The sequence below is a fragment of the Phaenicophaeus curvirostris genome, chromosome 16 (assembly GCF_032191515.1).
Source record: "Phaenicophaeus curvirostris isolate KB17595 chromosome 16, BPBGC_Pcur_1.0, whole genome shotgun sequence".
Taxonomy (NCBI): Eukaryota; Metazoa; Chordata; class Aves; order Cuculiformes; family Cuculidae; genus Phaenicophaeus; species Phaenicophaeus curvirostris.
The window spans coordinates 8,836,617-8,864,074 of record NC_091407.1 but is presented as its reverse complement, the minus strand read 5'-3'; the positions used below and the strand labels follow the sequence as shown (position 1 = coordinate 8,864,074).

The 27,458-nt window shown below is 42.8% G+C and overlaps 1 protein-coding gene across 2 annotated transcripts; it reads left to right on the top strand.

Moving 5' to 3' along the window:
- The first annotated feature begins 3,335 nt into the window (after positions 1-3,335).
- On the top strand, positions 3,336-26,664 carry MEIOB (meiosis specific with OB-fold). Of its 2 annotated transcripts, XM_069869843.1 has the most exons (11): positions 3,336-3,385; positions 18,175-18,306; positions 20,487-20,682; positions 21,163-21,263; positions 22,948-23,000; positions 23,088-23,183; positions 23,556-23,657; positions 24,140-24,293; positions 24,647-24,830; positions 25,285-25,371; positions 26,249-26,664. In XM_069869843.1, the coding sequence occupies exons 3-11, from the start codon at positions 20,548-20,550 to the stop codon at positions 26,360-26,362; spliced, it is 1,026 nt and encodes a 341-aa protein (XP_069725944.1). In that variant the 5' UTR covers positions 3,336-3,385; positions 18,175-18,306; positions 20,487-20,547; the 3' UTR covers positions 26,363-26,664. The 2 variants fall into 2 exon arrangements, with proteins under 2 accessions (XP_069725944.1, XP_069725945.1); XM_069869844.1 differs by lacking the exons at positions 3,336-3,385; positions 18,175-18,306 and having other exon boundaries at positions 20,557-20,750.
- Positions 26,665-27,458: the final 794 nt, after the last annotated feature.

Genomic DNA, 27,458 nt, shown 5'->3' with positions numbered 1-27,458 from the left:
AGGCAAGCCTGAAATAATTACCCACACAAGCAGGCATTGAAATGCTCTTTACTCTGAGCACTGATCACTTACTGTATTTAACAAGATAATTTTGGCTCTCGATGCATAAAACCAAGCAATGATTAAAGCTCTTGTTTTCAGGATGGTTGGACTCGATGATCCAAAAGGTCTTTTCCAACCTGGTGATTCTATGAGCCGAAGCACAAAAGTCTATCACTAGATCCAAGTTTGAGTTTGGCAACCAGCACAACCCAGGCATTGGGCCAAGGTGCAGTGGCTTTCCTCAGTATCTGTGGAGTCTGGGGTGCTGGGGAGCACAGTGGGTGCTGGTCCCCCCTCCCAGCTGCTGGTGAGTGCATGGGAGCAAGCCCAGCAGCAGGGACTTGTGACTTCAGTCCTGGAAGGGAGTATTTTGCAGGAGGTGGAAGATGTTGCAGTGACTCAGGGCTGTGAAAGATTCCTTGGTGGGAGAAAAGGGCAGGTGCTGGTAACTCAGGAAATGGGGTCAGTGGGCATCTGCTGCCATCTCACTCTGTGGAGCAAGAGGATATTTTGGGGGAGCCTGGGAAAGCAAAAGGCACCGGTGTGTGCAGGCAGTGGTGCAAAGCAGGGGGCTTGGCTGGAGGCAGAGCTATCCAACTTGTGCTGCTTGGAGCTGGGGATCCCAATTTGGTCTCCAGGGTGTCTCCAGGCTATGCTCGCCCTCTTTGGGGCAGTGACCAGCTACATTAGAAGGAGTTGCCTCCTGGTGAGAGGCAGTCAGGTTTTCATGCTTGCTGCAGGGTAAAAAAAAAAAATAAAGGAGTTGATAAAAGCACTCTTGTGCTGTGCTGTGTACTGCCCTGCTCAGGAACGCTGCCCCAAGATGAACTGGGATCAGTGTGGCCAGATATCACAGCATTGCTGGAGACGTTATTGTAGCAGCTTTGTTGCTGCTGTTATATGTCTGAGTGAGGGGACACTGCAAGGCGCAGGACCCCTGCAGAGGGCATGAGGACACTGCAGGTGCCACCAAAGGGGCTGCAGTGTGTGTAGTGTCACCCAGGCAGGTACCACAGGAGGACTAGTGCACAAAATTCACTCCTGGATGACTCTATTGCTCCCCTGTAAATTACTCTGGTCTCTGATTGGGGACCTTCTCAGAGACTGGCTTTGGGGCTGAGATAAGAGTTTGATGCAAGATTATCTGATTTGGGAAGTGATATTTTTGTGGCAAAGCCAAGAGGAGTTGCCTATGAGTGCCTGTTTGGGCTGTTCCACATAGTGCTGAGGGTTTCTCCTAAAACCAGGCTGTTCAAGATGCACAGCACCATGTGGTGATGAGCAGCCATGTAAATCCAGAGGAGCATCTGCTGCAGCACAGCCCCTTCTCAGGGTCTTTGTTTGACCTTGGGACTTTTAAGGCTACCGATGAGGCAGGATGCTGAAGTCAGGGGTACAATGTCTTGGTGCGAGTGTCCCATGGAACATTTGTTGTTCAACGGCTCTGCTGGCAGTCCCTAAGTTGCTGGGAGAGCTGGTGTTACTGGGGTGAACTCTACCTAGTGTGGACAGGCAGCTCCAGCAATGCTGGTGGCAGCAGGAACTGGGCATGAATTCAAGCCTAAGAGACTGGTTTCTTGCTGGCATAAATCAACCTCAGTTGGTTTGGTGCAGCTGTGTGATTGAGACCAGGGAAAGGTCTGGTTCAGATCATCCTACTTTGCTTGTTAAGCTCCTGTCCTTGAGGATAGTGTCAGTTCACCTTTGAGCTAAGATAAATGAGTCCCAGTGTAGCAACAGTAAATCTATCCAGCCTAGAGCTTAGCTTTCCTGAGTCTCTCTTCTTGCTGCAGGACAGGGAAGACTTCCAGGGAAATACTTGGGACAGCTGAGAGACGCAATTCTGCATGGACAGCATTATGCAAAGTCCCCTGTTGCCTTTCTCCTGGAAAAAGTGCAAGAATTCAGACATTGAATAAATTCCACAGACATTAACTATGCTAATCGAGCAATTGCTTATACACAGGGCTGTTATTTACTGCCTTCCTATCCTCCCCAAGCGTAGTCAAATCAAACCAAAAAAAAAATCCTTGCAGAGAGCTTATATTTCTAGCAGTGGCCTGCTGGCTCTTGCAGAGCATGTGGTGATGTGGGGGTCTACCTCCTCGTGTGGCTGTGTCCCTTGGGTGCCTCTTCTCCAGCTTGGATGCAGTCAAGGTTTTTTTGTTTTTTTTTTTTGTCTGTCCTTGTCCACTGCCCTTTGGTATTAACTGGGAGCCATCCCATGGTGGGGACAGGGCTGTGGATGTCCCCACAGCACTGGCCATCCTGGCTGGAAGTCCTGTGCCAGCCCAGGGCGCAGCTGCCACCAGGACCCACCTGGAAGCTGCGCTGGCTCTCTTGGCTTTGTTTTGGATGGAAAAAGCCCTTTGGGGAACAGTTTTGTCAGCCCTGTGCTCCTGGTACAATCCTGGCAGCCCTGGAAGGGGTGTGCATTCGGCCCTGGCAGATGGGCAGCTTTTGGTCACGTCCTCTGCTCACTTGGATGAGTTCTGCTTGTTGGAATTATTTACTGCTCCGATCAATAAATACTATAGGCAGCGAGCTGTATTTCATGAACATGATGTTGTACTCATGCCTACTACAGTATTTCAAGAGTGTAAATAACACCAAGGCATCAGCAGAAATTAAAACCAAACAGATATAACTTAGAACAATTTACACCCCGAATTTCTCAGCACAGGGAGGGAAGGAAGACAGGAAGGAAAGAAGGAACAGCTTAGCCTCAGTTAATGCTACTGGGTTGTGCCTCTTGTACACTCGGACTTTTCTCTTGCCTTGCCCCAGGTGTGAGGTTGGCTGCCTAGCCTGGTGCTCTGACTTTGCTCCTGCCTCTGTCTGAGGCGATACCGACTCTTCCCCTCCAGCAAGCCACCTGCTTTCCCCATGTCCCTTGCACATGGGGACACAATCTCAGGCTGGCTGCTGCCACACGCGCTTCAAGAGCTGCCTTTGGCACATTCCGCCTGCCATCAGCTGGCCCCGATGGTGGCACCAGTGTTTATTTTCCTAGCGAGCACATAATCCAGCAGCATGTGCTGCAGTCACTAGGTTGTTTGTTTTCCTTCAAAATGCAATATAGATCTAATTATATGAAAACAAACTATAATAAATAGAAGGGTTATTCAATGCAACCCCCTAAGCGCAGACGGCAAGCACTCTGTTCCCCTTCCCTCTGGTAGCATTTAAGCATTTCCCCCTCATCGCTGATGCAGACGTTCTTCATAAATCAGCGGAGGTAGGAGCACATTTGTTCCCCCGTCTTTGAAGAGGCGTCAGATCTCTGAACAGAGGCTTCTTGCTGGGTGATCCTCTGGGGCTGGTTCTCATTTCCTTGTAGGAGGTGGGTCTGGAGCCCATTTTGTGCATTTGGGAAGGCTTGGGGGGGATAAAGGGGAGGGAAACGAATGACTTTGCTTCATTGGCAAAAAAAAGAATGCCTTGACACCACGAGCACTGTGCACCATTAACATCCCACTGACACAATTATTTACCAGGAAGACGCACATATTGATTTGGCAGCATCTGCACATGCTATGGCAGCACTGAGGCTGTGGGGATGCTGAAAGGCTCCATGAGCATAACCTGGTCTCACTGCTAGCCTTGGTGTGGGCCTGATCCTGCCTGGGTGTTCAGCAGGCTCTGATCCTGGCTGGGGTAAGCCCACAGTATGTTAGGTATTGCTGTGGCTCATGTGTCACTTCTGGCTTTGTCGTATGCCCAGAACCTCCAAGGAGGGTGGTGGTGTCAAGGGCTGTGGCAGAGGTGACAGTGAGGTGCTCCTGGTGGTGAGGAAGGAGAGGTGGCTGTGCTCCCCATCGATCACCAGCAGCTACATCTCTTAAGTGCTGTGCTCAGCACCTTCAGAGACCTTTGCGAAATGTCAGCCTCTGTTACAGATCTTTGCTAGAAATTGCATGCACAGTCCCTCGGCAGATGGGATAGCGAAGGATGGAGATGGCACAGGGCGCCTGTGGGACCCTGGATGGGCAGATGCTGCTCTCTGAGAGTCCTTATGGCTGGTGCAGCTGGCATTGGGGCTGGTGAGGACCCCACATTGTGTCTTCGCTGTGGCAAGGAGTTCCTTGCTGTGGTCACTGCTGTCAGCCCCTAGGAAGAGCCTCTGGGTGTGCCCAGCCTTTGGCTGCAGTAATTCCCAGGTGGATGAGGTGAATGACAGCGCTGGGGAAGGGCAGCCCCTGTGGCTGAAGGTGATTGCATCTTCTCTTGTTTATTTTAATGGAAGAAAAGCTATCAAGGCAAATCATTGAGAGCCCCAGCTTCTGGGGACAAGCTATAAGGGATGCTGTTGGGGAGGGAGCTCTCCTGTTCAGCTCTGCCTAATTTTGACTGTCTTGGAGCAAGGGCATTAATGCATGACAGCTGCATAGTGGCACAAGGCATCTACCTCTGCACCCAGCCACTCTTGAACCCCCCTGAAACTCTCCTTTGTGTCCATTAGCTGAGAAGAGCTACTGGAGATGCATCCTTCCATAAGCTTAAGCTCAACGTTAGGGTTAGGTTGTCTGAAGAGGAGTGCAAGAGACTTCACCAGCTAGCTTGTCATCTCTGTGGCAGCCTTGGGATGTGCCAGGCCTCTGAGGAGCTGAGAACAAAGGATGGAAAACCTTTGGATGTGTCTGAAGACACCTTTGTCTAGGAATGGCTTGGGCACTGCCCTAGGAGATAATTGCTGACCACAACTAGGACCGCCACAGTCATACAGGCAGCCACAAGCAGGAAGAAACTCCCTGGAAGAATTTTAAGGAATTTATCTGGCAGTTTTTTAAAGGTAATTGTAACACGAAGGTTGAGCTGGAAGGTTTCTGCCTCACTGGGTCTTTTCCACTGAGGAGCTGGCAGCAGGCAAGCTGCTGAGTGAGGAGTTGGTGTTGCCATATGGAGTTCTGCTCCGGCTGCTTGCTAAAGAAAAAAGTCATACGGGGCCAGGACTTGGCAGCCCTTCACCACAGAGACCACTTGTGTGAATAAATGTTACTCATTGGTGTTACTCAGTGCTACAGGATCTGGCCTGCATTCATAAAGAACTGCATTTTGGCCTGGGTTCAGCAAAGCACTCACATATGTGCTCAGTGTGGAGCACACGAGTGGTCCCAGTGACTCCCTGGGAGAAATTCTGTGCTTAAAACACGCTTTGCTAGATCCGTGCTTTCATCTCGCTTGACTTTTGTGCCTTGAATCTCCCTTGGCTTTCTTTGTGGAGGCAGCCTCTGTGTTGGTGGAGCCTACGCTCCTTCCGTGTTTCCACTGAGTTTGGCTGAGAGGGGAGCCTTAAGTGAGAGGAGCTGTGGTTTTGCTAAAGAAGGTTGCAATGGGGAGGCTGAAGCAGGGTGGCAGGGCTACACCTTATTTCTACTGTTAAAAGGAGGGAAGAGAGAGGAATAAAATCCCTGAAACAGAAAGGCTGGGCATTTAAGAATGATAAATTAAAAAACCTCAGTCAAATCAATTTTGAGTGTTATGTCTAAATAGCCTGCAGGAGTTTGTAGCTATAAGGTCCTCCAGAATCTGAGAGCGGATGATGAGATGAACAAAGCATAAGGAGTAATCAATGAAGTCATCCCTGTTGCTATTAGATGGGAGATGCTTTGGAATGGGATCAGACTTGGAGACTGGAAGTCACAAACTCATCATTCACACCCCAGTCCATCTCTCCACTGGCTCCCTGCTGCCTCTTTGAAACCACGGATTTATCCATGAGACACAAGATCCTGAGTCAGATGGCCTTTCATCTGCACAGTGATGGCTGCTCCTCTGTTTCTGCATTCATCTTTGATCTAATTCAACCGACTGCAGCAGAGTTACACCAGAGAGGCGTTTGGCCTCCAGTATTTACACACCCAAATGCCAATTTCCCTTTTCATTTCATAAACGGGTAGTTAAGTACATTAGTGAACCATGTGAGCTGGGACAGCCATCACACGGGTGAGCTCCAGGAAAGGAAATTCTGATGTATAGCAAGACAAGAACAAATTCAGAAGAATAGAAGAAACTCTTGTTAGATATGAAGTGCGTTGCCAAGCCAGTGGATCTGGATGTAGTTAGAGAGGTGTACAGTGCACAGAAGAAGTCTGTAATATTTTATTCCCGGGATATGTATTTCCGGGACAAGTTGTTAGATTGACCTCTAGCGTTCATTTTCTTAAGGGAAAATTTCTTGATCAAGTCCTGTTTTGTTTAGGCCCCGTATCTTTGTGTTCTGAACAGGCTTTGGGGGGAGGTTTGGGGTTTTTGATGGATAAAAACTTAAACTGTCGGTGTCGGTCTGCAGGAATTTTCTAACGAGCTGGCTGACAGGCAGCCAGGCGCATGGTGGAAATGTTGACACATGATTACCTAGGAAGGGCTGGATGTGGTCCTGGCTCTCGGAGACGATGGGAGGTTTGCCACCGCCGCGCTGGGACGAAGTGCTCAGTCAGGAGATCAAAGGTATATTTTTGCTGGAAAGTCTAGCTTGGATGGGCTGTTTGGATTTCACTGCTGCTCTGTTCACTGAATTCTGTGGTGGGAGAAAAAATGTTCTTTATTCTAAGGTCCTAGTTTTCTCTTACAGCCACCCCTATCTGTCATTGAGAATTATGTCCCAAGTTTTCCTCATTATGAACTGCTCATGCAGGGTGGGAGTTTTAAGCCTGATTGGAAACTGGAGTGACTGAAGATTGAAAGGGCTTTCTCCCAGTCGTATTGCTGGAAGATGATCATCCCGTGTGTGTTAATTGGCATTGCTGAGTATCATGTGTCTCAGACTGAAATCCAGATATAACATATTTGGTTTGGGTTTCATTGATTGAATAGCTGAAAATGTTTGAATGGCAGCCAATCAATGCTAAATATCTTCTTTATTTCTTTTTTTCCCCTCCCAAATTCCTCCCCAGTGTCAGGGAGCTGTCACTACAACTATTTTTAATTGTTGGATTTTTAATTCATGATGACTTTTTGGAAAATATTCATCATTTGTTTGATCATAGAAAGAGGAGAAAATTCTGGTCTTGGGGAAAGTGATGAAAATCCAAGTAATTTCACTGACCTCACTTAAATTATTTTGAATTTATGTGCAGGAGTTATGCTGGGTAGCCTGAATGCTCCTATGCTGATCATAGGCTCCTAAAATAAGACCTTCCTACCTCTGTAGTTTCAGGCAAGCTAAACAGCAGGCTGAGGGCTTTAAAATCGTGGGCAATCAAAGCCTAATCTTCAAAAAAGCAAGGTAGAGTATCCCTGTGCTGGTAAAGAAGCAAAGAAAAAAGACTTGTGTCAGTGTTTTTGAGCAGTGAATTCCTATATGGACATATTATTCTGACTTTTTGCTACAATAGACACAGAAGAAATAGTTCTGGGATGTTTGTTTGTAGACTGCTCCCATACCAGCTACTTAGTGACAACTCAGGAGGTCTTAGATTTCAATTTTTGGTGTTTATTTTTTGCTAAGATTTGGTGAAGCTCACCTGACATGAGCTGATTTTGGTGCCTGGACTGGTGTCAATGCATTGCTTTCTTCTCTGGGTTGTGCTGCTTGCCTGTGTCTCATGACATTTCTGCTCTGCATCTGCAGATGTTGCAGAAGGAATTAATTAGAGTTGAAATAGTTAAGAATTGAGTTTGCTGATGAACAGGCATCCGAGCCCAGCCCTGGGGAGAGAGGCTGCTGCCTTCCCTCAGCACAGACTGCTGCAGAAATGCTGCGACTGCGGTGCTCAGGCCCTGCAGATGCTGCTCATCACCTGCCCATGAGGAAGCAGTTTCATGTGAATTTATCAGCAAGAACAGGGAGACTTTATTGTCTTGAGAGCAGCTGCGATTTTAAAAAACTGCCCTTTCTGGACAGCTGGGAAGGGCAGACTTGCATGTCCCACATAGCTTTACACCTGAAAGAAGTTTTCTTTAATTCTTTGCCAGCAATAGGGCCTCCCTCATGCAGAAGAGAGCTGTGGTGTCCCCACCCACGCCCTTGACACATGGTCCTGTTTACTCATGCATGCGTTCAGCGCCCAAGCTGCCCGTAGGCAAACAAGCACCGCTCTGCCACTGCTGCATGAATGCAGCAGCCTCAGGTCTTCTGGACCAAAGAAGCCAGAATTGACACACATTAGGCAGGAATCAGCCATGGTTCAATTTCAGTTTAAAGTAAAACTCCAGCTTGCTGTGTTCTTCGGTGCTGCAGGAGGTCATGATGCTGCTCAGAGCTAGGAAATGCCACTGAAATAGCACTGGGATGACTCCAGTGCTGAGAACTGGGATGGGGGAGACGCCGGGTGAAGTGAGTGATGAACAATGACTCACTGGGTGATTGGGAGAAATTTAGATTAAATATCCTTACACACACTGAGCACCTGTTGGCGACATCAGCACCTGCATTACTGCTGCCGAAGATGTCCATCATTACTCCATCAACGCTCCTGGTTCACAGCCAGTTCAGGTATCAGCCAAAGCCACTGAACACTGAATACCTTTAACAATTTGCTGCTTTTAATGCATTCAGTCAGGCAAATTACATAAAATTACAGGCTTGCCCTTTTCATTTTACAGATTCTTTTGGTCCTAAGAATGTAAAAATATTTAATGAGCCCACTCAGTCATTGCTGTGGGCAGCACAAAACTCACAGAGCAAGTATTTTATGTTGTTTTTACCTTTTGAAGATTTCTGAAATATCCCTGCTGTTACTGGACAGAGACACACTTCCCCTGCGTGCAAACGGTACTGATAGTCACATAACAAATTGCTAAGTGAATTACAAAATGGCATTTACACTCCTTGAGTGCAATTACATTCATGCCAATGAGTATAATTTAAATAAATCCATTCATGAGGGTCTAATTAGCAGGGAGTGTGCAATTTGCAGCCAAGTATGGGGAGTCTGCTAATCACAGATTGAATCCAGCAGAGTGCTGAGGTGCTGGAGAGTTAAAATCACTCAGATATTTCAGGGATCAAGCACTAGATCACAAAAAAACTGAAATAATAGTATTGCTCTCATGCAGGGGCTAATGCTCATATTGGAGAGGGGAGCAGGTCCTAGTGTGGTGCACGTTCCCCCAAAAATCACCTCTGGCCTTTCCCCTGCTTCTGTTTTTCCAGTTGTTAAAGGGAGATAATGATGCTGATTTCTTTTACAGACCACTTTGAGGTCAGTTGAGGAGGAAAGCTTGAGTAAAACTGAGTACAGGTTGAGTAACTTTTGGTTTTGCAGGCTGTTTTCAGTGTTTGTATCAAAAATTCCTAACGTAAAGAATCAGTTGTTGTAAATTAGTGGGAGACATTCAGGGCAGACATTTATTTATTATAAGCACCAAAAAGATGTTATTTGTTTACAGTAACCTTCAGGAGTCCAGATCACCATCCAACCCCTGTTGTGCCACATGCTGTACGAATGGCAGAAGTCACAGCATTGCTGTGAGGCAGGTGTAGCAATCAAATGAATTCTGCCTAATCTGCAGGTTAGAAATCCAGCGTCTAATCACATCTTCCAGTGAAGTAACGCTGGTCTCACATCTGCTGCCTTTGTGCTTGCGGCCAGTTCATCGCATCCCTTCATGATGGCCTTGATAACATTTTTCTAGCAGGAGCTATCATGGGGAAGTAAAAAGCAGCTTCTTTTTCAGAATGTAGACGCATTGAAAATGGGAATGGGACTAAACCACAAAACAAACCTACCTGATCATTAGATGTCTGCTGAGGCTATGGGGATGCTGAGGAGTGGTGCACAACAGCATCCTTGTTCTGGTGGCTTTGAAATGAGACAAAGCCTGTGGCCCTGGGACACCAGCAGCATCAGGTTTCACCTGCCCTTTATGCCTGTGGTAGAAAAGCAGCTTCAACCTGGACAAAACCTAATGAAAGTGGTGACCATGCTGGGCAGCAGCACAAGATCCCAGCTCGGTTCAGCAAGGCTCTATTTAAGCAGGAGCTTATGTCTCATCAAAACCTTGCTGAGATACTGAACAAGCTCAGCGCCTGCAAGCCTGTGGGCTACAAGCTTGCTTTTATCACCCTCTGCTGTGGTGGAGACCCTGCGGATGTCATTCCAGGTTTTTTTTTTCCTGGTTCACCTTACAGTCACAGTGGTAAGAATGAGACCTATACCTTTGTCAGCATTTTCCAGCTAGTATTCAAGTTCTCCTTCCCATTTGATTAAGATCCCATCACTATGTTCATTGTCTTCTGCTTGTTCATTAGCCTGAGATAATTAAAAAAACAGAACTAACAAAAAAATTACCTGATTCTGTTTACTGGATACTTCAAGTCTATGGAACAAACTTGGATCTGTGGTTCATATTATATAAAAGGTGATATAAAAAACCCCCACCCGGGCTGTCAGTTCTCTGGCATGCTGTTTGTCATCAGCAAGGTGTAATTATCATGGGCTTTAGTGACACAATAAATATGAGAGCACAGGTGGTGTCTGTTTTCAGCTGTTTAATTGAAGGAATGAAAGATCCTGGAATACAGAGTCAACACAGAATTTGTCAGGTTACACTAAAAACTTCAATAGCCATGACCTTGAGGTCATAAAATAACTCATCAGGAGTAAAATTCTTTATGATACAGAAGTGAAGGGTATCGATTTTATGAAAAATAATTTTATATGTAATATAAATGGACAAAAAGGCTTGCTGCAGTCTTCTGCAGGACCTGTAAACCCAGGAGTGCTGTGCGCAAATCAATACAAATAATATCTTAAACCATAAATTTTAATTCATTTATGAAATACTGGCTGCAATGTTTTTTCTTAGAGCTACCACAAAAAATAGAAAGAATAGGGGAATGGTTCCTCTAGATCTTTCTGTGATGTGCTTTGTCTTGCTGCTGTGTCGTGCATTTATAATCATAACAGAATGAGTCTGGCTTGAGACTCCTGGGCTGGTGCTTTGTCAGCTTTAAGTCCAGGGACTTGAGAGCCGCTAGCGATCCTGCTGGATGGATTTGGTTAGGAAAAAACCTTCCAGGGCTTGCTGCGGAGGAGCACTGCGAGAAAATACAGGGATTTTGTTTCAAAGAGCAAGGAAAGGAAGCAATTGGGTTGTTTAAATGGAAGCAATTGGATTGGTTAAATGAACAGGGAAACCTGGTGTTAGGGATGAGGCTGCTGCCTCAGAGGGAGCGAGGGATGGAGCAGGAACGGCTGGGGACTTGGGTGAAGCCCCACAGAGTGGAGGACTTGCAAAAGGGAAAGCGAAAAATAAGCTCTGATCCCTCGGCTGGGGACCCAATGCAGAGCTTGCTGGTGGTGTCGTGCTCTGAGCTGATCCCTCAGGCCTAAGTGCCCTTCCTCAGCTCCAGGAAAGCTCTAGGACTCTGTGTCCCTGGTGTCTGGGGGTTGTTTTTGGTAGCCATCCTCCGAGCCCCAGGGCTGTGGCCAGTGCCTGCTCTGTGGAGCCACAGCTGCCCTCACGCCGTTCTCCCTCGTGGAAGGTCACACGCTGTGCGAGGGCGCAGGCTCCTTTTCCAGCTCTGTTCAGTGAAGCTTCATTTAAGCAGATCCCACCAAAGCCTTGCTGAGGCATAGAATCATAGAATAACCAGGTTGGAAGAGACCCACCGGATCACCGAGTCCAACCATTCCTATCAAACACTAAACCATATCCCTCAGCACCTTGTCCACCCGTGCCTTAAACACCTCCAGGGAAGGGGACTCAACCACCTCCCTGGGCAGCCTCTGCCAGTGCCCAATGACCCTTTCTGTGAAGAATTTTTTCCTAGTGTCCAGCCTAAACCTCCCCTGGCAGAGCTTGAGGCCATTCCCTCTTGTCCTGTCCCCTGTCACTTGGGAGAAGAGGCCAGCACCCTCCTCTCCACAACCTCCTTTCAGGTAGTTGTGGAGAGCAATGAGGTCTCCCCTCAGCCTCCTCCTCTGGAGGGTAAACACCCCCAGCTCTCTCAGCCGCTCCTCGTAAGACCTGCTCTCCAGCCCCCTCACCAGCTTTGTTGCTCTTCTCTGGACTCGTTCCAGAGCCTCAACATCCTTGCGAGCCTGTGGAAGGTCACCCACGGCAGGAGGGTTCAGGCTCCTTCTCCCGCCCACAGCGCTGGCTGCCATTTTGTCTCCCTGTCCCCAGCGCCTTGTGCCTCTCTTTCAGGACACTCCCTTCCCCTCTCAGTGGGTCCGTGTCTTCCCTGGGAATCCATAGCAGTGAGTGGGCTGTGATAAAGGGCTCCTGACTCCCCGTCCTCCAGGGTGGTGCTGTTCCTGCCTCTGTGGGATGGTTGCCATGTGTTGCTCCGGCAGGGAAAGGATTGAGGGTGGTGATGGGCGTGTGCAAGAAAAATCTCTTTGTAGCATACAGCGTGGCTTGGGTGCAAGCTCATGTGGTGCCAGGCAGCAGTTTGGGATGGGGATCATGGTGCTAAAGGCTTCACGCCTTTTTATGTTTTAAATTGTGATTTCCATCTTGTCCTTCCTCACAGGTCTGATTGTGGGTGGTGGTTGAGGAGAGGTCTCTTCTCTCTCCTGGGGAGATCCCTGATCTCTCCCCAACCCTAACCCAGGTGCCAGCACATGCTGCAGCCTCCCCTGACAGCGCTTGTACCCTGCTTTTAGATTTAGGGTTTAAATCCTAAATCACCTCTCTAACCTTCCTTTGATACAGGCGTGCCCAGTGCTGTTTCCCTTTAACCCAATTCAGCTGTGGTGCGAGGTGTGTCTTTCGCAGTATTTAACTTGTTTTGAAGTTATGAATATTAACGTGCCTTGGAGGGAAAGCTGAGGTGCCTTTCCTACATAAGCAAGGAAAAATTCTTCCATGTAATGTGATGGGAATAGGTTTGAGGGTCCCATTAAGGTGTCACTGCCCATGGAACTGGGTGATCTTTAAGGCCCCTTCCAACCCAAATCATTCTATGATTGCTAGTAGGTTTTGAATGGCAAATTTGGGACATCTTTCTTGGTTTGAAATACTCTTTTAGAACAATGGCTTTGTTCTCTGATATGGCTTCCTTTTATTTTTTTTTTTTTAATAGTGTAAACAGTTTCTTTTCTACTATGTGATCAAATGGTTATACTGCTGCTTAATTAAATGGTTAAAAATTCTCACGCGAGCTGCCAGGTATAAAGACTGCAAAAGCTATTCAGGACTCTTGTCATAAAGTTTGAACAGGGCTCTGAAAAATGTCTGCAGTTCTCCCATATTAGAGGTTATTAAGATCTGGACAACTTGATGGTTCCTTTTGCAAAAAAAATAGAATCTGACAACTATTTACTAAATATCAATAATGTTTCTGAGGGTGCCCATGAAATAATAAAAGGCATTCAGATGGGCTGACAAAGCATCTGTGGCTAGACTTTGGCATCAATAGAGAGGACCTGACTGTGCAGTAGTTCACAGAGACAGGCAGAAACGTTTTGGCAGCCCGAAAATAACCGATTTTTAAAATATTTTATGTTAATGAATTTCAAACTTTTCTGCTTTGAAGAAGAAATGAACTCACATTTTAAAGTAGTTTAATATTAAAGTCCAAAGCCTCAATTAAGGTGGTTTGCCACCCAACACTCTTCTTTCCCCTCAGGTAAATGGCCTTTTATATATGAACTGCCTCATTAAATTCAGTTGGACTTCCCAGAGAGAAGGAGGGTAAATATTTTTCAGAGGCTGGTGCTAATGGAGTCATTTAGTGCTGAATAAATAAAAATTGCAGACCTTTATTTGAGAAGCATAGGTAGAGTGGTTATAGTAACATTTGTAACTTACATCGCCAAATACAAACAATAAAGAATTGTCTACTTCAGATGGCTTGGAAATGGTTTTTATTGAAGACAGATGCTATTTAGCTGAAAACATTTGTGTTAAAAAATAACTTGTCCTCACTATGAATAGTTCTGAGTGATTTGTTTAGATTTTTTAAAAATCTAAATTAGTTTTCTCAAGTTACAGATAAAGAATGGCTTATTCTGGCTCAGCACGGGACTTTGTTGCACTTTCAGATCTGCATCCGAATCTAGCTCGTCCTGTAAGTCTCATAGACATAGTACTTTTGTTCTGAAATGAAACTGTATATGACTGTATTATATTACTGCAAAATTATGTAATTGGTGTGTATTTAGATACTAATAGCATTAGTGTAATTGTTAGATATGAAGTACCTTACCTTCTTTGTGTATAAACCAGCAAAATGAAAATTGATGCTGTTGTCCATAGTATGTGGATACCACAACTACAGATATTGACTGGACAATTCAATGTCTGAGAGTATCAGAGGCTTCTTTGTAATGTTTTAAATGAATGTGGAATTAGTAAGGACATGTACAGAGTCAGCATTATGTAGCCAGAATACATCTGTAACCTACAATAGTCTTCCACTGCGAGCTAGCAATGTAAGGCTCAATCCTGCAGTCTTTACTTGTGTGCTCAGTCCCACCGGCCTAAATAACGTAGTCCCAAGTTTTTCAGACAAAACTCATGTTGACTGGTGTTTTAACTGGAAAAACATCTCAGTTACAGGTCAGATAGAATTACTTCTGTTTCTTTAGAACAAAAAGCAGATTTTGTGGTTGTCGGTTTGTAAGGAGCTAAGGGTTTTGCTTGTGTAGGGTGAACCATAAAGCAAACTTAAACAGCAAAGATCTGTAGTTGGTAGATTCATGCAGATGTTTGAGTACGATTTTGTTGCTGCTGTTGTCCTGATCGGACAGTTATCACTGGAGTAAGAGCTGAACAGGGGAGCATGCTGTAAAACTCAGTATTTTTTCCTTTTGAGTTCTAGATGGTTGAATGAAAACCAGGAAGTCTGGGAAGCCCAGTTTTTCATTCTTTGCTCTTCAAGATGATGTTTTAATAAGGAACGGAAAATGCTACATCATTCTCTGATGCAGTATTTCCCACCCTTCACTGCGTAGCCCACCAGCAATTATGTGTCTTTTTCTTGTCCGGTGCTGCTGGGAGTTGAAGCCAGGAGAACAAAACAGAGGCAGCATTTGCACGTGGACGTGCTATGAGATGTGTTGCAACCCAATCTGCCCATGCAGCTTAAGACAGATGCACTGCCCGCAGAGCTGTATGCTCTGCTGAAGCCCTGATGCTTATAAAGAGAGTGAAAATGGAGTTTTCCTGTTCCCACAGCTTTTCATTTGAGAGGGGCCCAAATTAAGCCTTTTTTTCTCATTTATTTTAAACAAATGAAAAAGAAATCACGGAACAAGGGTGAATGAGGAGAATTTTATATGCCCTCACAGTGGTATTGTGTATTCCTTCCAACGTTTTAAACTCCAGGTGTCCGGCAAAGCTAATTTAATCTGTCATTCACCGTTACTCTCAAATACATCAACTCACTAAATAAGTCAGAAGCTTTTCTGTTACAACTAAAACTAATCTCGAGCATTGCAATCAGCAACACATAGCAAAGTATTTTTATAAAAAGCACTAGTATCTCACGACAGAATGATCTGTATGTGTTTAGGATGTTAAAACAGTTGAGCACATAATGTTGAAAGTCGTATTTTTTTTTTATGTGGCAGTTTATTTTGTAGAAGTGAAACAGATCAAAGACTGAGGAACTTGCAATGTGTTAATGCTTGTGGTCTCGTGATTTGGTTGAGCGGCCTTAAGCAATGCTCTGCCAAAAAAGGCAGCATGATCCGTTTCCTCCGTGCATGCCTGTTCCGCTCCTCCTCCTCTGGTGAAAACACTGCTTGTGTAGTTGTACAATAAACCGATCAAGGAAATGATCTCTGGAAGTTTTTCTACCCTCTTTCTCTCCATCCCTCCCCCAAAAATAGTTTCCAGCCAGATCACTTCCTTCTGCCACTTGCTGTGCAGGCTTAGTGCTAATGTGAGAGAAATGAATATACTCGCAGCGGGGATGAGGAGGTCTCTTTTGGAAACTGCAGATTTACATCAGCTTAATTCCTGTGAAGAGACATCCTAAATATCAGCTCTTTTGGCTGGTGGTGAGATACAGGGCGTGTCGCACTCAGATTTAATTGAAAAGTGGGGTTTTTTTTTTTAAGAAACAAAACCAAAAATAGAAAACTAAAACCCTAATCTAAATCACTGCATGTTGTGGACAGATAGAAAGTATTCTGTCAGAAGATTGAAAGAGCTAGGATATTAAACTGATGTGCACGTGCAACCTCTTAATGAGTTGGTTTCTATCAGTGTAGCGTAAGGCAGTTACCTTGCTCCATCTAGTGATCCAAAGAAACACGGAACACGAGGGCTACTTTCTGAGCTCATGTCAATACTGTTGCAGTGAAGTCCGTTAGGCAGCGTTGTGGATAGGTGTAAAAATCCACCTGTGTGGATTCTTACGTGGTCACACTGCCCCTTGCTCGCCACCCCTTGTGGTTCCCTGGCTTGAAGGAGAAAGCCAGCAAGTCAGGGCACCTGTGAAGTGGAAAAGAAGTGACGTGTTTCGTGTTTTGAAGGACACCTGCGTTTTTGCAATGTCAGCCTCTCCTTCCAGTCCTTGTCAGCATCCAGGCTCTCCTTGCTGACCTCTGATGTTCCCGGACTGGCACTGCAATGCTCTTCTCTTATGCTGAGGAGGGCTTCTTTTATAAAACCCCCATCACACAGCTTCGTACTTCCCATGGGTGTTTGCTCCTAGTAGTTCTGTTTGATAAATGAGAGCAGGGTGCTTTTGCATAATAAATACAGGTTTAGCAAAGCAGAATAAGATTGATTTTGGTTTGAACCATTAAAAAGGTTCACAGCCAAAGCTCTCTTTGTAGTTAGTTGAGAGACAGACAGCAAGGAAGAGGAACCTGTACTGTAGAAATTTAGGTTACTTGGATGAGGATAGGATAAATGGCCCTGCTTGTGGATGTATGCATGTGTATCTTGTTGCTGACAGCAGGGGAAACTTAGGATGCTTAACTGTAAAATAAATCCTGTCCAGACCATTCACGGTGCATTGAAGGAGATCCGAGACCTGTGCAGAGAGTGTGAAACAACAACATTGCTGCCTACCTGAGGAGAGGTGGCTGTAGAACAGCCAAAATTCTGAATGCTTTGGGTGAACTTTTGTCCTCTCATTGTCTTTACAAACAGAAACAGATGTATTTATTTTCATATTTTCATTAGTCGCTCTTTTTCTTAAAGTGAAGTTGTATGTTTGTTTTAGTCCTTAATTCATACAGCACTATGGAATAAATAGATTAAAATGACTACTAGTAAGAAATATGTTTATTATCATCAGTAGAGTACAAGTCCAGGAAACCTAATTCATCATTTGCATCTGTATTTAATACTTGTATTCTATAATCTCTTTATTTTTCAGAATGTAATTGGTGTGGTTATTGGGAAAACAGATGTCAGAAGCTTCCCAGACAGAAAAAGTACAGTCCCTTTTAACTGTTTTTACTTTGTTTTCTTATACATTATAAGTTGTCATCTATGACTGTAATCAATATTTAAATGATAAAGAGACTTCTTGGTGTAAAATGTGTAGAATAAAACTGGAAAATGGTTTGTGTGTGTTTGAGAATAAAGATGAAAGCCACGTGAGTTTGGCTAAACCTCCTTTATCAATTAGAATATGTTTGGAAAAATAACCCCTCTCAGATGTGTTTCAGGGCCTGAAGCAGATGATACTGATACAAACCAACCATTGTATAAATGTTTAGTCCTTTCACAGCCATTTTCTCTTGAAACAGGAATGTTGAGGAGATGTCTTGAGGAGCGAAGCAAGTAAATGCTGGTCTGAGTGGGACCAGCTTCATCTTATCATATGCTCTTGGAGAAAAAATGGGATTAAAACATTGTTAATACAGAATCAATTAGAAACGTGTCTACCTACTACAAATCTCAGGCTAGCATGTACACGTCTATAGCGCTGCTTCATGCATTAGCCCTGTTTGTGTTCGTCCATGCTTTGATCTGCACTGAGCAGTTCTCTTATTTCTCTTGTGTTGAATCTGTAAGTTTATGTGGTGTGACCTAAAGTGGTCCGTGTGGATGGATGGGATAGCACAGAGCAGACTCTGAGAGCTCTAACAGACCCGTTTATGATCACCAGTGTTTACTGAACAGTCTGCTGGCCTCTAGTGGTACTCACCAGACTGAGGCAGTGAATTCATGACAAAAATCTAGGAAAGCCTCTGAGCACTTTTTATATGCATATTCTAGATTGAAATCAAGCTGTGGGCTAACAAGTTGTGAGAGTACTGTTTATTTTTGCAGACATTGGCTCCGAAAGATACACCTTCAGCTTTACTATCCGTGATTCACCAACATATTTTATAAATGTAACTTCTTGGGGCAGAGAAGAGTATATTAAAGCACTTTCAGAAAGCTTCAGGGTTGGTGACTGTGGTAAGTCAGTTTATTCTTAACATGTTTCTGTTTGAATATGGATTGTTTTTCCCCAGTAAATCAGTGTTCTGTGTTTGTGGTTTTGCTATATTTTTCTCTTAGGACTCAGAAAACAGTCTAATTAGAAACAAATCATTCAGTTACAAAGAGGAAAGGAATAAGATTTCAAGGATTTAAATTCAAAACCAGTAAATATGTCAACAAAATGACTAGATATAAATCCACTGAACACAGCCACCCGGAGCCTTTATCGATAGTTAATAAATCTAAATTATTATGTTATATTCAGTTCTCACAAATTATGAAAAATACTCTGTAGAATAGTTTGGTGTTTTCCCTTGTCTTCATTTTGTTATGCATACAACTATGGTTGTTCATAAAGAGACAACAAAAAATCTTACGTTTATTTACAAGATGTGCTCTTATCTTATTGAGTTAATAGAAAGACTTTGCTGCCCGTGGCTGCTAGATCAGAGTGCTTGAACAAAACTTGTGACTATAAAGGGTACACACACAAGAATTCAGTGTCATTCTCTTTCCATTAAATATCCGAGGGCTCTTGTGGGACCTTGGATACCATGTGAGCTGACTGGACAGATATGGCTTTCACTCTGAAAACATGTAGCAGCCGTTACTGCATGTATCTTTTTCTTTCCATACCAACCTTGAAAGCAAACCTTTTTAGAAGCCGTTTTTCTTGATATGTATCTATATTCAGTTTTCTAACCTTACTTATCAATGTTTTGTTTCAGTTACAATTGAAAATCCTTTAGTTCAATCAAAGGAAGCAGAAAGGGAAGAAAAATTCAACCCCATAACTCCTAGGTAAATGTAAAGCATAGATTGGTAGCTCTTTCCAGACAGATCAAGTTAACACTTGCTTTAGTTCTCAACTGGTAGAGGTATTTGGGGCTGGTTGTCTTAAGTAGCTGTACTTTCCCACCTGTGCTCAACCACGAGTGGGAAAATAATCTCAAAAGAAAATATACTTCTCAGCCTATGGTCTTTGGAATTAAGTCATAAAGCAAGAACATTGTAGTCAAACAGAGTAGATGTCATTCTTTGAGTAAAGTCTACTAAAACAATTTACAATTGATTTGATTTTTCCCAAGTGCTTTGTTAGTCATCACTGCTTTCTCAACAGTATATCTTGTCAAAATCCATTCACATGTTTATCTAGAAGGTATTTTCATATACTGTGATGCTATTCGTTATTTATGTGGTAAAACATTGCCATTCCTTTTCCATCACGCAATGTATACATGTCGTGTTTCAGTGTATTCCCCAAAATCTGAACAATTTGAACTGGTGTGTGAAACTAACACTACAGGCTGTAATCTAGATATGTCTTAGCTTAGCTTACATATCAAAGATGTAGATGTTAGACTAATACATCTGTTCTTTAATTAGAGTTTCTTTCCTAGCTGGTCATATTCTTGTATTTTTAATCATATGGCAGTCATAAGAATATGGCACATATGCACATTAAGTTGGCAAGTTACACGTTTTACATTCTTGCTTGCCGATCATCTCTAAGCTTTGTAGCAAATGCGCAGCTGCTGTAGTCATTCTCGCTTTCTGGCTAAGCAGAAAGAAGTAAAAGAACAAATGCCAGGTAGAAACTTCACTGAGGAAATGAGATCCTCTCCAAATTTACAGGTTTCATAAACATTTGTAAAATGTATTTATCCAGAATATATTGAATATATCTTATTTCCATTCATTAATGATATAGTGTGTTACAAATATTACTGAGGTTATTGGGCTGTTGCTTTTGAAAGCACTTTACCAAGTCCAGTCTGGCTACAGCAATGTCATCTTAAGTCATGATGCCAGAACCTCTCAGTTACCAGCATTACAGACAATTCAATTGATTTTATTTTTAGTGACTGATAAGGGCTGACAGGCTTACAAATATGTACTGTGCATTGCTAGCAATGTGTGCTGGCTTTTCAGTTCTACATAAGTATCAAGAACACAATAACAAGTCTGCAATAAGAGAAAAGTATATAATTTCTTAAAAAATAATTCTAGAACTAATAAACTGCAACTTTTGTATATCTTGAAGGAAAAAATAAAGGAATAAGTCAACAGTTATTTCTCATGTGAATTGAATTAATGTTTTACGCTGTTAATGTATCAAAATGTTGATAGGTGTTATTTTTGTGTGCACTGTTTAGTTGCTACAAATTATTGCTCAGTGAAAATCATTCAGTGGTCAAAACCTCTTCCTGTTATGAGATGGACACCAAACTGCTTTCTCTGCTGCATCTGCCTGTCAAGGACCCGCAGGACTATTATTCACTGGGTGATATCACTGCAAACGGACAAAGCCTCGATGGAAGAATCCTTAATGTGCTTGCAGCTGTGATGTCAGTAAGTCAGGGAGTCACAACAGAGCAGTGTTTTCCTACTGTACCATGGGTAACTTAATTGACTGAAGTGTTAAGTATGGATTTTGGGACTCGGAGTGGACAGGAATCACTGGTTTTGTCTGGTTTGGGTCAGCAGTCTCTTCAGCTGAGTTACAAACACCATTCCAGCCTCTTAAGATTTTCATTAGCATGAGGTGGGAAATAAAGGGAATGGATATGTCCTACATCAGCTGTCTGTTTGAAATCATGCATGTGCAAGCAGTACATAACTTACAAATACTTGAACCATCAATTTTTATAAAATGTGTCCATTTATGTTGAAGTAAAATCACTGTTGTCAGACTTTTAGTGGTGAACAGGTTTTCTTTTAGTGGTGTGCATGTTTTTCCCCTTTTTTAACTCTTCTGTTTTCTAGATTATCACTTTTATTCTCCTAAACACTTAGTAGTGGAAAAGTGACTGCATCTCTTTCTTCTTAAAGGTTGGGGAGCCAAAGTATTTCATGACTTCAGACAAAAGAAAAGGCCAGAGGTGTGAAGTAAAGTTGTACGATGAAACAGAGATGTCTTTTCCAATAGTATGGTAAAATGTTCTTTAATTCACTAACACAAATAAATGCAAGAGTGAGTAAAGATAGTTACTATAATACATATTGTTATAATACTATCTCCTAATTTAAATGTATTGTTCTTTGCGTGGAAACTGTGAGGTGGCAGTAAAGTACATTGAACAGTGGCTTAAAAAAGAGGCTCACCAGAGTGACCTTATATATATTGTCTAGTTGTATGACTTGCTGACAGCCTGCTGACTCATGAGTGGCAAAATAAAGCTTAGTTTCAAATAGGTACATTTTTTAAGGTGGAAATTAGAACTAATTCAGGAAATGGCACTTAAAAACAGCAGCACAGGTAATTCAACAACCTAGAGAGGGAAGAGGAGCACTCTTCAGGTTTAAAAGCAAGCAGAATTATCAAGTGGAATGGAAATAGGTTGAAATAGTTTTTAAATGTTTAAGAGAGCACAGAAACACTTTGATCCTACTTTGGCTGTATATTCAACCTGTATCCGTTTTACAAACATGACTATGTCCATGCCACTTGTGCCTGTAAGCAGTGATTTGTTTACACGGGGACTTTTGCATTTTGCCCCTGGTTTGTTCAATAAACTCACGGCTTATCTACATGCAAGGGCATGTGGGTCTGTCTGCACTGGGTTTGTTGCTCGAGAGTTGAAATGACCTTTATTCCCTAGATAGGAGTAGCGAGATAGCATTGCACTGGGTCTCTGCCCTAGAAACTGCATTATCATTCAGTGTAATGTTTAACACAGTTAATGTATACACATGAACGCTAAAAAACTTCAGCGGTGTGAATTTTTCCAGCCCTTGAGTTACCACCAATGTCAATCTGCAGCAGCACCTCTGATACTCCTGTTTCAGTGCTGGTACGTGGGGGTACAGGGCTGCACACTTAGGAATCCTTCAAAGTACAGAATGTGCGATGGCACTGTAATTACCCTAACAGTGCTATTTGCTCTTCGTGGAGCTGTAGGTAGGGGCAAAGATTCATTAAATCCTTGAGTGACAGCATTGTAGATGAAAAGTAGATATCTTATATCTTATATTCAAGGATTAAGGACAAAAAACCCACCAGAATAAAACTATGCTTTGGCAGTATTCCTTCAATTACTTCTAAGTCTGGATGGCAGGAGATTTTATCAAGGGGCCTAACCATCAAATTAAGTTTTTTGAGGGATGCTGCTGACCTCACCCTAGTCTCATCATCCACAGTTACAAGGATTCCAGCCTTGGGAAGCCGGCTGAACATCTGGCCTGGTGATGTGAGCAATCAACTTGTTCCCACAGAAAAGTCTCAGATGATAAGCGGTTATTTTAGCTGTGATTTGCCTTAGTTGGAAATTACTTTTGTCAAAGCTCTGAAATACACATGGTATTTTTACAGGTATATTCTGCACCAAATAATATTAGACAATCTAATAGCCCTTTATTTTATCCTGTTTGGCATGGGATCCATTATTAGACTGTACATAAACCATCCCAGCTGGCTGCAAACTGGATGCCTGTGGATACACGTGGCATTTCATTTGCGTGTGTGTGTAACGAACCAGTTGTCTCCCCTTTGAACAATTGAATTATAACTGTATTATTAGTTTAGTGAATTATAACTGTATTGTTTATTAGTTTAGTGCTGAACACTGAGTACTGTTTCAAAAACGTTTTGATACATTAACCTTTTTTTTAATTTAGTTGGGATAATGAATCTATCCAGCTTGCACAGAGTTGGATCCCCCGAGAAACAGGTACAATATTCTGATTTTTATGTTTTTACAGTAGTTTCTCATGTGCTGCTTATTCTGCAGTAACAGCTATGTTTTTTTTGAGCACAGTGATATTTGCATCAGATGTGAGAATAAATTTTGACAAATTCAGGAACTGTATGACTGCAACTGTGATATCAAAAACCATCATTACAACCAATCCAGGTAAGAGCTGTGGAAGTGTTGCTTTGGTATTAGCAATCGTTACACACCAGAATGGATGAAGGGAATCTATTGGAGTTCTGGTTTCTTCTGCCTGCTTGGCTCAGAAAGTTCCCTGCCTCTTGTCTGTTACGTAATGAGTGCTTTTGGCTTCCAGTCTTTTATATTTTTATTTATTGATTGATTTATTTTATTTTATCCAAGCAGCCTTCATACATTCCTCATAGGACTAACAGTTAAGGTGAAAAAGAAAAATGCATCTCTTGGAAAGTTCCAAGAGACAACGTGCTATCAGAATAGAAAGTTGTGAAATACAATGATGCTGTTTTTCTCACATGCTACATGTATTAATAACTTTTAAAATACATTTTCAAGAAACAGCAGAAGCAAATGTTCTCTTCAGCTTTATAAAAGAGAGTGCACAATCAGGAGCTCTGCAAGATAAAATGGACAATCAGTCAAAAGAATGCATTAACTGTAAGCACAGATCTAAACTTTTTTATTTTATTGAAGTCTACAGCGCAGTTTCATAGTGCAGCTGGGATGTCAAGTTCTTGCTCTGTGCATTCACAGAAACCAGACTAAGGTACAGCCTGGATGGACACTTCCAGCTGGGGTTGTCCCTTATGGTGTCAGCTCTGCCAGCAGGGTGGGGACTGGGCTGGCTTGCAGCCTGCCTGGCGGGTTTGCTCTGTCTTGAGTAAGTATGAAAAATGGAGAGGGAAAGTTTTTGACAAGAACACGTTTTGAGGGATATGAGGATTAAATATCAGATATTTTCCTGATTTTATTTTATTATCTGTCCCAAGGATAAGCCTGCTTCAAAAGAAAGGCATATGGGGCTTTTCTGGTGATACAGGTCAAATCATCTACTTTTTATTATCTGAAGACCCCTTTTTGTTGCTGCTTTTCTGTGTCGTTTCTCTAGGATACACTTAACCTGTCTTTTAACCTTTCAGTGGAGACTATAGTGGACGTTTATACTGTGAAACAGGTGAAGGAAAAAGCTTTACAGACTGATGGGAAACTTGACCCAGTCTATGGCATTATTTATGGCTACATTTCTACTCTGGACATTGATGATAATGCATCAAAAGTTATTCGCAACAGATGGTAAGCAACTGCCTGCTTTAAAATTATATTAAAAAGCGCTTCTCCTTCTTCCTCTGACCCAAATTAGATAGAACAATATTTTAGTCAAGTTCTGGACAAGAAATAAAACTCCTCTGGAGGATGCCACTTGATTTCTGTTGCGTAGACTTCCAGAGGTAGCAAGGAAGAGGGAGTTTCCTTTATGAAGCTGTTGCTCTTTTTCTCCTAGAGGAGAGGCCATTTTATCTCAGACTTCGGAGTTTGGAAGATGAATAATTTTAAGAGGGGAAGTCTCCTGGGATATCTCAGTCTAGAAAACAGTTTCAAACAGGGAGGAATGGCATATATGAGTTAATTATCTTCTTATGTTTCAGCTCAATATGCCATTTTGTGGTGAACGAAATGTCGAACACGTGCACTTTCTGCAGTGACATCTCTCCAGACTCAAAGTCAACTTATGCGAGCTTTGACATACTCATTGATCTGACAGATCACACAGGCACTCTCTATTCTTGTTACCTGTCTGACTGTGTAGCTGAGGAAACACTAGGCTGCACCGTAAGTGGAAATGAATTTGATGGTTCTTGCTTGATCTGAGCTGTGGAGACTGATGAAAATTACAAATATGTGTAAATGTCCTTTGTGTATGTGTGTGTACATATGGATACACACACACATATGGCTTTTTAACAAGACAGAAGTTAGAAGTCAGTAGCTGCTAATAAGAAATGTGTCAAACGCAAGAGTGAACATGACTTTACCCCAATTAATTCACACTTCTCTGAGAACAGAGTTGGAATTCCTTAACTTTGAGTTTCAAACACTCTGCAATTTATTCTGATTAATCTGGCTGCCTTGGCATGTACATCACACCAAACACTGTTAGAACAGAAAAATACAGCTTAGAAATGTATAAAAATATGTAAGATCTTCTTCTCGTCATCATTTTGTTGCAGAGATATTGTTATAACTACATGCTGAGCAGCGTTCTGTGATGCTCTGTTATTTACAGGTCCAGGAGTTCCTTGCTCTAACAGAAGACAAGAAGACTGCATTGAAATGGCAACTTCTTCTGGAACGGAGCAAGATTTACTTTAAAGTTAGTATTCACTGTTGATTTAAAGCAGTGGCTGGTTCCCATCTGGTGGTATATTTAGTACTAAAGAATTCCACGTCAGTTGTGCTGAAATTTTAATGTATTTTGAATATTCCAAGTAAATAGTCTGTGATAATTTTAACATTGGGAATGCCCCTGCAGGATCAGATATATGCAGGCCTCTTTCAGGCAAACTGTGAAAGGCACAAAACTGTTCTTAGCTAATACTGGTGGAGGAGCTGGCACTTCCAAAGCACGTGTATGTGATTCACTCGGTCACTGACTTCCATGGCTATAGGCTTCTCACAAGTAAAGCTAACACTGCCTGTTTGCAGGAGTGAGGCCTAGTCTGTATATGAAATAGATTGCTTGGTGTACAGGGTTACCTAACTGTATTTCTTAGTTACCTGTATGTTTGGAAATAGCATGATTAGGTGTGTCTAAAACCTGCAATTCTCCTTATAAAGCAACATTATTAGATTCACGTACCTGGAGCAATTGCTGAAAGATCTGCTATTGCTTGCAATATTCATTACTTTAAGTGCATGCTGTACACTGGACTGGATTACTCTTTCACAGAACTATCCATCCTGGAACAACTCTATACTGACTCCCTTCTTTAAGCTTGCCCTTCCTAGCAAAACTGTTCTTACTCTCCCATCTCCCCCACCCTCTGCCTCTGTTTCCAGGAAAAAATATCGAAGTGTTTTACTTCAGCAGTGGCAAGTACACAGCTTAAAATGTGAGTCCCTGTGAACAAAATAATGTAAAATATGTATAACTAAAGCCATTAATTAAGCATGCTGGGTGATATTTGAAAATAATATGTTTCAAAGTGCTATACAGCAGCAAAACCAAAGGCCTTTAATTATTTTTACAGGTTACTTCGTTGCCCAGCTGGAGAACTGGACTGAAAGTGAATGTTCTTTCATGCAAACTGGCAGACCCCATAGAGGCCAGTCAGAGCCTGTCTAGGAAAAGAGACTGCAAATAAGAGATTACACTATTATGTGGCTTGAGGACACTTAGGAAAAAGGCTGTTTCTTGTATTATTAGAGGTAGAATCATTGTTGTATTTTGCTAAGTATGTTCTGATAGTAAGGAAAGGAATATGCATTACTAATCTTTTAAGTCGGCTTCTGTGTTGATGTTTTTCAGTTCGTTGTACTTTATAAGCTTTAGAAAAGTTGGTTCTCCCCCCTCACAAGGGGGATGGAAGATTTCCTCACTCAGTTTAGAATGTATTTGTTATTTCTGACTTTTTAAAACAGTACAGGATGGATCTGGTGAGCTGCTGTGTAACTGCCTTGCTACGTTTTTGCTCCTTTTGTGTTAGTGTAGAAAATAAAGACCCGCTGTAAAATACTGCCTGAGTTTGTGGTGTGTGTTGGTGAGTCAAACATGGAACTGGTGGCAGCTGCGGAAGCATGGAAATAGCTCTGATGTTTGCAAGAATGCTTTTCTTCAGGGCAGACCAAGTCTTATTAGAACAGAGTAATTAATTACCAGGGACCATTGACATCCAAACCACCAAGCTAAGAATGTAAGCAGCAGGGAAGAAAGACTCTTCTTCACCAAGACAGATGTTGTTAGCTAAACTTACAGAACCTAGGTGTGTACATTTTGTCCTTGTCCATGTACTTTTCCCTGCAGCTGGTGTATTTGCTGCATTCACCAGCCTTCACCTTCTGAGCATATCAAGACTTGGCAGATTTCACAGCTACGGCTGGAAATCGTTGCAGTGAATGTTTCCATTACTTTTAACGACAGCTCAGCTCAGTGATCCACACACAGTGCTTATGGCCAAACCGCACATGGATGCGTTGGTGCTGTTGCCATAGATGGTCATGTCTGACAGGCACCAAGAAGTGGAAACAGCACGGAAAGGGAATTTAATCCTTCCTCTTTCAAAACTACTCATTCCAACTTCCCAGCTCTGTTGGCCTTGACTACTCTGCTTGGCCCAGTGCATTGAGCTGCAACGCACTCAGAGCACAGCTCCCTGCTGACAAGGCAGGCCTGGATCAAGTTGCGTTTTGACTCCTATGAGCCGGAAGCTGGTTCTGTTCAGCTGTAACAGCTGAATATTT

What these genes read in the sequence shown, in the direction of transcription:
- MEIOB (XM_069869843.1), top strand. Translation starts at nt 20,548, where the DNA reads ATGGACACCAAACTGCTTTCTCTGCTGCATCTGCCTGTCAAGGACCCG. An exon ending in GTCAAAAGAATGCATTAACT is followed by an intron (nt 23,658 to 24,139) that starts GTAAGCACAGAT and finishes TTAACCTTTCAG; the next exon opens with TGGAGACTATAGTGGACGTT. An exon ending in GGAGCAAGATTTACTTTAAA is followed by an intron (nt 25,372 to 26,248) that starts GTTAGTATTCAC and finishes TTATTTTTACAG; the next exon opens with GTTACTTCGTTGCCCAGCTG.